The 12,090-nt window shown below is 41.1% G+C and overlaps 1 protein-coding gene across 1 annotated transcript in view; it reads left to right on the plus strand.

The window, feature by feature from the left end:
- The window catches only part of LOC104149980 (protein LYRIC-like), a 30,302-nt gene extending 23,753 nt beyond the window's left edge, over positions 1 to 6,549 (plus strand). Inside the window, exons 8-11 of the mRNA XM_068936399.1 lie at positions 1,216 to 1,322; positions 2,133 to 2,252; positions 3,748 to 3,877; positions 4,357 to 6,549. Coding sequence (XP_068792500.1) covers positions 1,216 to 1,322; positions 2,133 to 2,252; positions 3,748 to 3,877; positions 4,357 to 4,412 — 413 coding nt within the window. The 3' untranslated portion in view covers positions 4,413 to 6,549. The remainder of the gene's footprint in view (positions 1 to 1,215; positions 1,323 to 2,132; positions 2,253 to 3,747; positions 3,878 to 4,356) is intronic.
- Positions 6,550 to 12,090: the final 5,541 nt, after the last annotated feature.

A 12,090-nucleotide genomic window follows, 5' to 3' on the forward strand; every position in this document is an offset into this window, starting at 1 on the left:
CAGAGTAACTTGAGCAATATGTTTGTAATTATGTTTATAAAATTTGGCAGCAGGCTGGACAGAGCAACTTTTTGGAAACGGTTTTCTTTTATCATCCCCAGCATGCTTTTGGTTTTGGCCCTGCTTCAACTAGAAGTTTTTCCATCCAGCTTGGGATTTTTTTATATTTGGTTTTATTTTAAGAGATGTGATTAGCTAAGAGTTATTATTACAAGTTGTATTTTCAGAACCTTTCTCCCTGTTAGGATAAGACTTGAGATTGTTAGATCCAAAACATTAAAAAATAATCAAACAGGCCTTTCAGCATCTTATGCTGATTTATCTCCTTTTCTGCACCTCATTCAGTTTGGGCAAAGAAATTAGGCTGATCTCTTTTGCTTTCCTGTCTGAGGATCATTTGCCAGTGCTTTGTGGAGCGGCAGTTTGAGGGCTTGAGGCCAGATTTTCACAGGTACCAGATGCCTGAATATGCAGAGACCTAAAAAGTTTTCCAAAGTTTTTTGCCTAGACCCCATTAAATGATCAAAACCAAAGCAGGATAGGTATTATCTATTTCATCTTTGAGTTGCAAGTTATGGAGCTTTGGAAATCTGTGCCATGGTAGTGTCCTTTTGGCTTACATTCAAGAAAAGAAAATTGGAAAGGAAGGTGAAGTCAAGAATGCACTTGGTACTATTTTTCATAGGAAAAAAAAAGGCTAATGAGAGCATTAACAAATGCATAAATACCTTATTAACATTACTCTTCTGTAATAATAAATGCTGTGAGGATGGTGTGCTGCAGTGAGTGGAAGAGAAGACAGTGTATGAAACAGTCTCTCTACTGAAAAGTAGAAAGGAGCCTGCAGTTTCTCCCAGTGTTTCTGGATGTGCTTGAATCCTTCTTCATGAAATTAAAAGAAAATGTCTGAGAGGCCATGCTACTATCAGTTTGGTAATGTTTTATTTCCTAAAGAGGAAGCTGAAAGAGTTTTTGTTGAGTTTGTATGTGCTTTTCTGCCTTTCTTTAATTTTATTCCTGTCCTGAAGAGTGCGGTCATTTATTGTGGATTAGCCGTCAACGTATACTTGTAATGTATACACGTGCACATACACACTCCCAAACAGCCCATCAGCACACAGGAAGATGATAGATATTCTTTGCAGCCGTTACTAGTAAAAGCCTAGGAAATAGTATGGATTTGAATGTAACTCATTCATATGCTTATTTTAATAGATGATCCTTCAGCAATTGACCTCGACTCCGACTGGAAGGCTCCCACAGAGGAGTGGGGAAACTGGACAGGAGATGAGGAGCATCAGGCAGGAGATGAGAAAGAGAAGGTGATGCAGTGGCTCTAGGGACCATGGGAGACCTCCTCCTTTCATGGGTCAGGCTGGGGTGTCCAGTCCAGCACTAGAGGCTGGTTCCTCTGGGTGGAGGAGCTGCCCTGCCGCAGGGACCTTCCCTTCCTGGGACTGGGCGTATTCCCTTCCCCTGACCCACCTGTGAGAGCCAGAGCTGGAGGTACATGTTTCGAGGACGTGCGGTGAGCGTGGAGCCAAAGGAAGTCGTTTTGGAAAGCACCTTGCAGTCCTACCTGGACTCGCTTGTTTGGGGCACTTTATCCAAGTCTGACCGCCTAACCAGATGGGTCAGATGATTCTGGGAGTTTATCATCCATATGGCACCACTGTCCTGACCAGTAAACATCTGCTGATTGCCACATTGCATAAATTAGCTTCTTCTACTGCAGCTCATTTTCCTGAATAGCTGGGTCCTAAGATGTTCAGAGTCTACAGCTACCACCACCCTTTACCCCCTCCCAGATGGCTCCAAAATACATTTTTAAGTGAGAGCATTTGATGATAGTGATACAATCATCGTTTGGGTGGACAGGTGAAAGCACAAGGTTTGCTATTTAAACGCTCTCTAGAAAGCCAGGCAAATAGTGCTCTTTGGCAGTAGTGAGAGGAGCTGAGCTTTTGCAAATGACGGTCTTGCACCAAGGTGTGCACCTCATCCAGAGAGAGGCCCTGCTTGTACACTGTCAGCGCACAGTCCTAGGGATAACCAATTTCCTGAAAAAAAAGCATGTAATCAATGAATCCGTGCTCCCAGGCCTCCTCTTATAAAATCTCTAATCCTTTTAGGATTTACCAAAAGGCAAAGAAGACATTCATTTCTGTCTTTCTGGACGTGAAAGCAAAACGCAGCGGAAGAGGAAGAAAATTGAAGTGAAGGAAGCAAGGGATAGAGCTGGACTGATGCTTGTGAGTCTCTCATTTCCCCAGAGTAACGCTTGATTTTCCAGGAGCAGGGATTTGTCTTCTCCATTAAAACAATGTTACTGGGGTTGACCTTTCCTCCCTGCCATCTCATGGCTTCCTCTTGTCTTCTCTTTCCTCCGTCTTCCCATAAGAGAAGTGTGAATACAGTGACCAGTAGGTTTTTTCAACATGGTGTTCCCTAACATATTTACAGAATAGTTTGATTTTGCCGTTCAGACTGGAGCAGATGGCTTTAATCATGGGGGAAAAAAAATGCTTTCTCAGGCATGGTGAAAGCAAATGTACTCTGCGTATGCTGTACAACTGGGCTATGTTTTATTTATGTTGGGAGGTCACCTAAAGGCATTTTTAACAATATAGGGAGGTGGTTCCTGAAAGCTAGTGAAGGTAAAACAAGACCAATGTTATACCAGTTAAAAGCTTACTGAGACAAAAACGTCATCAGAATGCAACAGAGGCTGTGGAAAAAGCTCTTAGCTCGTGTAGGATGGGAAGTACAAAAAGACTGTCTGTAAAGTTGGTGTTTGGACCAGTCCATTTGGCTGTGATGTACTTACTGCTCTGTGGAATGAGAAATGGGGTGGTGGGACCAGTGTGTCAGAACCGTTTTTCATTCACTTTGCCCCTGTGTATGTTGCTCGGGACACTTAGCAGCAGTGTAGTATCACTGACCTTTCTCTCACAACAACCTGCGGTGTCACCTGATCCCCGAGACAATTTTGCTCCCTGAACTCCTGTTGCCCCTTGTACAGCAATGAGACAAGGATGCTCCCAGCTTAAGACAAAAGCTTTTACATAACTCAGTGCCCACAGTCAATGACAGTCACATGGTCATTGGGACAGCCCACGAGTCACCTGAGCGCTGCCAGGCCATTCTCTCTCTTGTCCCTCCAATTAGTTGCTTTACTTGTCTGTATACCTTAATAAATAATCGTAATAGTCCTGTTCAGACTCCTCAGGACAGCATTGCTCCTACTGCGGTTTTTATGATGAGCTAAAAGGAGTTTGTTCTGCAAGTCACTGCCTGCTGCTGTGCAAGCTCTTCCTACAGAGGTATACATACAAGAGTTAAATAATAAATTATGAAGCCAGATACATAGATAAAGTTGCTCATCCAGTATTTTTGTAGATTTAAGTCATTTAGCAGTTGGTTGGGGTGATCTTAGCCTTCAGTCTCGTTATACAGCAACAATGCTTTCACCTCAGTATATGTTGCTGATTTTCTATCTGCTGGGGAAAATAAGGAAAAAAATGGTAGTGAAAGACAGTTGCAGCACTTTAATCCATTCCAAAAAGAAAAAGCAAACAGGAGGTAGGTAGTTGACATGCCATAGTCTAATCCTTTAAAAATTAATTTGTCCTACATTTTCTTTAAATACCCTAATTCCCTCCAATGATGACATTGTCTCTCAAATGTTGTACTTGCATATGCTTCGTTTAATTCATATGTTTAGTGAAGCATGTTGTTTCAATTAAGTCCCAGGAAGGTTGGGAAGCAAGAACGAAGGAACGCCCAACGGAGTTGATATCTACAAAACATAGCAGTGATACAGTCGGTGCTTCTTTCAAAATAGCATTGGATGTGGCTAATAATACACCCAATATCGGTAAGTGATTTTTTGTTGCACTTTTGATGCATTGTCATTTCAGAACAATGCATAATCTGAAAAATGTTCACAAATGCATTTTTTTAAATGAATATGCTAAATGCTTGTCCTTTAGCCACATGTATTAGTTCTTAAGGAGGCTCTATAATACTTTTAACTTTCTCTACAGCAAATACCTTTTCCTGCTCCTGTCATAGTTAATGAGCAAAACTGCTGTTGCCTGCAGTGGGAGTAATCTTTGCCCAGCACCATTAAACGTGAAACAAAAGGCACTAGTAAATGTATATGTGAGTCAGAGCCCACGAAAAGCATCCAGAGCCTTCCCAATGACTTTGGATTAGCCTTGTAAGGAGATGGCCAATGTAAAATGTATCTGAGAATCACAAAGTGCCCTGCTTCGGACTGAAAGCAAACAATTGCTAAGGACATGATTCTGCAGTGGAAGAGTTGTGTAATAGCTCCTGTTGTCTGTATTGCAGATGTACCTGGAAAAAAGGAGAGGAGGAAGAGGAAGAAAATGAAGAAACAGACTTGAGGGAGCTGTGTAGCTGACAGAGTGAAAGCCAAATGGGGGCAGGCATGCTGATTAGCTGCAAGGATTCTGCTTTCTGTGAAGCTGCTCTGAGCCCGAAGCAGAGAGGATCTAGAAGATTTTCCAGAGAGTGGAAGAGGAGAATGGAGCAGTAAGCTAGACAGAGTGGGAGCGTGTGAGCGAAAGGAGAGAATGGCCGCACTGTGCCCAGGAGGTGGTGCTGAAACAGAATGGCTGTTAATAACCAATTGCTGCCCCTGATTAAAAAACTGTTGGGCGGATTTTGACCAGTTGCGTTAAATCCTTTCAGGTTTTCATGTGGTCACACTGTTTGTCGATTCATAATGTTACCTGCCGTTGTAGGAACGGTTGGAGCTCCAGAGCTGCCTGTGATCGTACTTCGATTCCAGGGAGGATCCACCAGTTGGTCTGGTCTCCTCTGGCATTTTTGCAGATGTGCTCATCGACAGTCTAGTAATGTACAGAAGAAAGCATTGATCCGAGACAAAGGGAGAATAATAAATAGATCATTCTTACAGCTCACAAATCTTTTAAATTTTTGCCTCATACATTGACATATTTATGCTTTTCACCCTGTGCTCAGGCTAGCCTGCTCCACAAGTGATTTCTAAAAGAGGTTTTAAACTTATTGGGAAAGATAGTATAAACCTTTTTTTCTCCCCAGTTTTCATGGTGGGCTAAAGTTTAAAGTTTGTGTGTCCAAAGCGTGTTGAATTTGCTGTACTTACAGTAGATCGAAATAGCTTTTTGAGATGGTTTTTCTATTCTGATGTTTGGAAGTTTTTATCATTTTGTTACTGAAGTATTCTAAGATAAACTACATTTGTGAATGAAATTTTTTTTAATGTCAGTTTAGTGTACTTCTTGAAGAGCATGAATTTCTCATTGTCAGAGGGCTTGTAGCAAGGAGGAGGGAATATGTTACAACTGAGTCCTGTGATTTATAAATAGCACCAGACTAACACCACTAAAAACCAAAGCCCTCTATCCCTAGAGGGACTGCATCTTTCGTGGTAGCTATGTTTGTTTCTTCAGATTGTCCTGAAAATATGCCTCAACCTGACCCATTTCAGAAGTGCTACCTTGAAGGAGGAGATAACGATTGTCAGATCTCCATCTGCATTCGACCTTGTGCCTTTGGAGATCGTGTGGGAAGATTACAATTACTAATGCATGTTGAACATATGCTTGTTCATAGGGATCAGGCTGATGTTCTGAAACACGTTTCATTGTAGGACACTGAGTAACCATAGATGTTAGCGGCTTTGAACTTCCACAGCAGCGCTCCTGCATCGCTGAGCAATGCTGTTGGCATTGCTGAGCTCTCTATTTCTGCCATCTCAACCATCCAGTCCCTAACGTTGGCTTGTATGAGCTTTACCTAAAGCTCGACGTCTTTACCTGATAGTCTTCATCTGTTCCATAGCTTTCAAGCCAGCTTTGTCCTTCAAATAACCACAGCAATGTATTTATATATTTAAATTTCATTACTGTATGTGAAAGGACAGTTTTCTTCTGCTGTTATTTTTAGGGAGGCTAGCTTTACAGTGTGCCCTGAAGTTTAGCAAAGCAGGATTATTTCAGACAAACAGGTGAGGTGAGACAAATAGGTCTTAACTGATGCCGCTCATCAGCCCACTGTCTGGAATTTGCACATCTCGATGTAAGAAAAAGTATAGGCAATTTCTGAATGGAATAAATAGATCAAATGACTTTTTATCTGGAAAGTAATTGGTTCAGAGCAAACGCATAACAAGAAGACACATGGCCTCAATGGAGAAACAAGTATAGCAAGGTCAAAGATACAGAAGATGGGTTAATGAGCATGTAGGTAATGAGTAAAATTCTAACTCTGAAGCCAGTGGAAAACATCCATTGACCTCATTGTGGCCAGGATGTTGCCCAAGGTCTTTCTTTAGCATTGAAGATAACCTCTGTCATCAAAAAAAAAAAAAAAAGGAAGAAGAATGAAGGAGATAAATATTTGTAGACTCCAGATTTCATTTACTTTTTTCTCTATGTCTGCTTGCAAACTTTTCAATGTCTGTATAATCATGTTTTATTTCAACATATTACAGTATTTCAAATGTTTTTATAATAAAAATCAAAACTTTTGCCCAAAGCCCAGCACTCGTGGGCAGTTTTATTTTAATTAGTTCGCATTTGTGTGAATAACAGCAAGAATGTTTTGGCTAAAAACCATTTCGTTTTCCGTCTTCTAAGGAGATACTGTACATGTTTTTTTAAGAGTTTTCCTTCATCTGAACCCTGTTTTTGTTAAGGAAAACCTATTGACATTCTTCTGTTGTTGGAATAAGGGAACAATTGGGACGTTTAACACTTGTAAATTCTCTATGATTCTGATGACAAGAAGCAGTCAATGATATTACCCAGTTTTTCTGTCAAATTCATCACTTCAGCTCTTACTGACATCCATGGTATCTGCATGGGTGTATATTTCTTCCAGCTCCACTATTTCATAGATGGGAAGCTACCACTGTAATACAGATGGCCTCAGTACTTTATATCAGCACATTATTTAATACTACATTTTAATGTAGACATTGCTATACTCAAGCAAATAATCCCTACAACTAATTACATGGGCTTTCCTAAAGCATGGGCTTTTCCAAATAATTGCAAAACTGTATTCAGGGCAAATTTGGTGGCAATACCCTGCTGGTGTGATACGTTGTATCAGTACCACTGCTGTGAGTAGTAGACAGGGTATGTTAGGTGACATTTGATTAATACGGCCGTAGTCGTTCCTGGGGCTTCCCTTGTGCAACATCCCCCAGCGCCGCTGTTACAGGGGCTTCCAGAGGTGGGCCAAAGTTTTGAAGAAATTGTGCTGAAAGTCTGGTTCCTCAGTGAGAGGGCTGAGTTCAAAACAAAACAAAACAACACAGAAAGCGCTCAGCAGCTGCTAACTTCCAGTCTTTCACTTCCTCGTCCTTGGAGGCTGAGAAACCATAGCTCAGTGTAATAAATGGCCTCTGCAGATGGCCAGCGTCTTTGAAAAGGAGACCTTGGAGTCCCTTATGACATGCCCTTTCCTTTCATCACTGCATGTTCAGCTACTCTCTGTTTTTTGTGCTTCTCAGACATCTCCCCCCTTCCCTTCTCTGGGAATTACCACTCTGCCCAGATCATCAGTCCAATATGCTGTTTCTGGCACCGGGAGTGTTGCATATGCTTGATGCTCTCGTTCTTGTAGGCCTTATCTGATCTTTACTAGTTGGAGTCTGGCATAAGCCCTCAGATGTGAGATTTAACATCTCTCCCACAAGTTTTAGCATAGATTTGGATATACCTGAATGTTTTAATTCTCTACATAATTTATCCCTTAGAGGGATAAATCTAGAGTAAACTCTCTGTTGGGAGAGCGTTCGGGAGCCCAGCGTAGTCTCATTGCCAGTTCATGGGCTAGATCCAGCTGGCTCCCCTTGCTTTTTCTCTAAGGGATTTATCAGTTGCTGGAGTGGCACATGCTATGGTAACAGCCAAATGCTCTCCCTGCACCTGCAGATGGCCCAGCAGCTAGAAATCAAGCCTCTGGTGTTGCCGCAGTGTGGGAGGTGGGGTGAAGTGTGGCTTGGAGATCTGCTTAGGAGCAAGGAATTAATTGCTGCAGCAGCAGCAGCTGCGAACGTTGAAGCGCACTGTTCCAGCTTTCTCTTAAACTCAATCTGCTCTGTTTTTCTAATGATACTCTTTCTTGTGGGAAGTCTTTTGAAGATGGGAGACTGGCTATATCCATACTGACAGGGTGATGGGTCCTTAAGACAGTATCTCAAGTATGAAGATGCGGTTGATGCTGTAAGTGATGAACTCGTGACCTAAAAAGCTGTGTTTACTTACAGGCAAACTGCAGCATATGGATGCAGGAGCTTTGCTTCATGCTCGAACTTTGGTGAAACACTGCCAGGGTTAAGTGGGACAACCTCAGCGAGGAATTTAGCCCATTGCTCTGTAATTATCTATTTATATAATAACACGGTTGCACCCAATCTACAGGCCAGTGGCATAGCTGACCCATTTGCATGAGCTGAGTATTAGGTAAAGCTAATTGCTTAGTAGAAATTATTTACCATGCTAACAACAAAGGCCTGCTCCAAAATAGTGCTAAAAATGCTCTAAGATTCAGACTCTTTGAGAGGCAAGGGGGTTTTATAAGCAATAGGCTAGAGATAGGTTAGAGATAGGATGTCTTGTCTTCTGTGCAAATAGTGTCGGAACAGATAGACCCAGGGGTCTTTCTGAGGTAAACTGAACTTTCCAGCATGTGCCATCCCTGACATTGTGCTTTACAGATGTTCTTATCTGCAAAGGAAGTGTCCTCCCCAGCTGAAAGGAAACTGTAATTCATTGGTCCCAGAAATAAACTCCCTGCAGCTTTTCAGGAAAAAGGCACTGTAACAATAACTGACCCTTGTATTGTCCCACCAAGAGACTTCTAGAAATTTCGTGAACTTTATTTTATGTCAGACTTTGATATCTGTATGCATGCAACATTTTTATTTGGTAGTGGTTCTCAGTACCCGCCTAATAAGCTATAGAGACACATAATAACTGATTTTATCAAGTTCTTTTGACTGCATCAGCTGCCTGTCACTGTGTTCTTTCTGGAACTCTTTTCCTGCATCCGAAACTGCAAACAGATTCAAACAGCCAGTGTTTAAAGAAATAACAAATCTCCACTAGGTAACTCTTCCCACTTCACTGCACTGGTAGCATTTTGCTCCCCAGCCTCCTGGTCACCCTGCCAAGATTCATGAAAGACAAGTCTGGGCTCCGGGCTGGAAGGGGGAGACTGCCAGTAAGTAAAAGAGATTTCCATTTTCCAGAGGGAGCAAGCACTTACTCTTAGTCATGTGAAAGTACTGAGATATCTGAACTTGCAAGTACCATTTTAGATCGAGGGAAATGGTGTATGTTATTTTTAGACGTTTTTACTCCTTCTCAACTGTATGGAGCCTGATTAAAATGAGCTACAGCTCTTTTAGGCTAGCAGATTTTTTTGATTCTGTAAATGAATATAAGAATTTTTCTTCAGTGTTTGATATTCAGAAAACCTGATAGTACAATGAGTAACCCAGAAACAGCCTTGTGCTAATAAAAATTTTACGTCATGCTGTCATATTTTAGCTGCTTTTCTTAACCATGACTTTCTGATCCATCTGTTACAAGTTAAAAGGGTTGGAACTGAGTTAAATTGACTCTTGCTGGTAAAAGATAATTCATATTGTTGCAATAATCAACTGGAACAAAAAGTACAGAAGATTGGAGCATTACGTTAAGAACCCCAAAATGACGGTGATTAACTCAATAAACAAAAAAATAAAGTACAATAACCGCAAAATTCAAGGGATACATTCTTATCTCCTGTACAAGAAACCACTGAATCTCCACATTAACTTGTTTTCTTCTAGCAGAATCCATCTTGAAGAAAAAGGCTGGTAAAATTTCCTAATGCTGACTTCAGGATATCTAGGATTTCACTGTGTGAGTCACCATCAGGAAAGTTTCCCTCCTGACTAATTCGTTTTAAGTTCCCCCCCCCCCGCCCCCCGCCTCACTGATACATTAATGCTTTGCTTTTATTCCAATACCTTTTTATCCTTTTTTATGAAAGCAAAAAGCAACCTAAGCTCTCAGCTCAAGTATTTTCACATCTTCTGCACCAATCCTATTGATTTTTCTAAATTCCGTTGAAGGGGTATGATGTTTTATACTGCAGTATTTATATGAAGACGTTAGTTTCTCTGTGGTTTTGCAAATCTTGGGGATTTCTGTTTTTATTTTTTTAAATATAAAAATCTTTTTTGGTGTGGAAAATATATGTGAGAAGCAAAGTCACCTTTCCTCTTTCTTCTGAAAAGGTCGAATAGTAGAAAAGCATAGAGTCAACATACGAAAAAAATTATAAAACTAGCTTGTTACTGTAGTCAAGTGTCAGTGATTACTTGGGATGGAAGAGCTTCTACATGCTCTTCATTTCAGCTTTCATTCCCTGGCAAAGTAGCCACTGGACATGAGACTTGTTTTATGTTCTTACCATTTTCACTTTGTGGTATTGGTCAAATCATTTCATCTCACTGTGCCTCAGTTTCCCCAACCCCACACAGGACAGTATTTTCTTCATCAAGTGCTGTGAAATGTGTCCGTGGAGGCTACATATGATTATCAGTTAATTCTGTGTAGGCTTCCCCTCATACACACACACACACAAAATGCTAGAGTAGAATAGCAGCCCATCTTTCATAAGCAACCTGATAATAGATCAGCACATGCAGGCAAGAAGTAATGATTACAACATAAGTCTAACCCAATACTTTTTAGCCAAGGATTGATAGAAGAATGGAATAAAAGGAACAGGCTGTGAAATAATAAAAATCTATGTAAAAGTCTGAGTGCTGTACTGTTGTGACATCTTAAAGGTGTTCAGTTTTACTTTTTTGACAGAAGTTGAAGGAGAATGCTACCTGACCTCTCCTTTAACATGACCCTAGCTATTCTGCCCTCACACATAGCTTTGTATTATTTTAGAATATGATTATGCAAAAATAATAATGTGTGTTTGGTAACAAATTGCCATGCACTTATGAGACAAACCTCCTGTCTAGAGATAGAGTTTGGAAGACCTCACCTGGCTAATGAAGAACATCTTGATGGCAAACCTCCTTCCTTCCCTCCTTACCTGAGAAGGAAGAAGGAGTTAAGTGTCATCTTAGGTAAAGGCATCTGAATCATTCGTTTGCAGCTGCTTCTGACTAGCAGGCATGTTTAAAGCTTTCTACTCCTGTTGTTGCGTAAGTGGACAATTGCTCCCACAATGTCAAGGTCTCTTTCCTATTTTGGAAGAAAAGTTTATCACTAGTCCCTTCCGCCTCTGAGATTTTACTCTGGCTGCCATGACTGTAAACTGAGTCCTTCAGAAATATTAACATATTTAGCCTCAGAAATCCTTTCTGAAATAGCAAAGAGAGAAAATTGAGGCTCAGGGAGGGGAAGCATCTTGCCTGAGGTCATCTGGGCAGCTAGTGGCAGAGAAGAACTGGGATCTTTCGTAAAACTAAAATCACTAATAGGTTTATCCTCTCTTCCCACAGTAACAGGAAACAATGGAATCACTCTTAAAATATGCTTTTCATCTTTTTTTTTTTTTTTTTTGTAAAGGAGGAGAAAGTGGAGAGGTTTTTTTGCCCACTGAATAGTTCCAAATCAATCTATCCTGCTGTGGAAAGCTGCTTTTTGATGCTGAATGACATTCACATTCTACTTCTCAGTATCTTTGTTGTCTGCAGGGTATAACAAGCAGTGAAGCTCATGGGAATCACTTCAATTCTTATTCTGAGCTTGCTGACAAAGATACGAACGCTAAATTGAGAGTTCTTTCGTCTTGCAAAAACGGCCCTGAAGATCTGAGCCTGACATGAGAGCTGCAAGATACCAGTCAACGCAAAGCGTCCCGCTGTAAGATTTTAGTTCAGAAACTTGTCCTCACAAGCTGTAACAGCCCCTTGGGAGAACGGGATCTAGGTGATTCCAAGCGGATGTCCTAACCCAAACTAGAGAAGCCTGCTTTCTTGTCTGACTCACTCTATCTAGTCCTGAGGCTTCCTCTGCAGACAGAGGCAGACCAACAGGAGGGAGAGCC

Source organism: Struthio camelus, chromosome 3 (genome assembly GCF_040807025.1).
Source record: "Struthio camelus isolate bStrCam1 chromosome 3, bStrCam1.hap1, whole genome shotgun sequence".
NCBI lineage: Eukaryota > Metazoa > Chordata > Aves > Struthioniformes > Struthionidae > Struthio > Struthio camelus.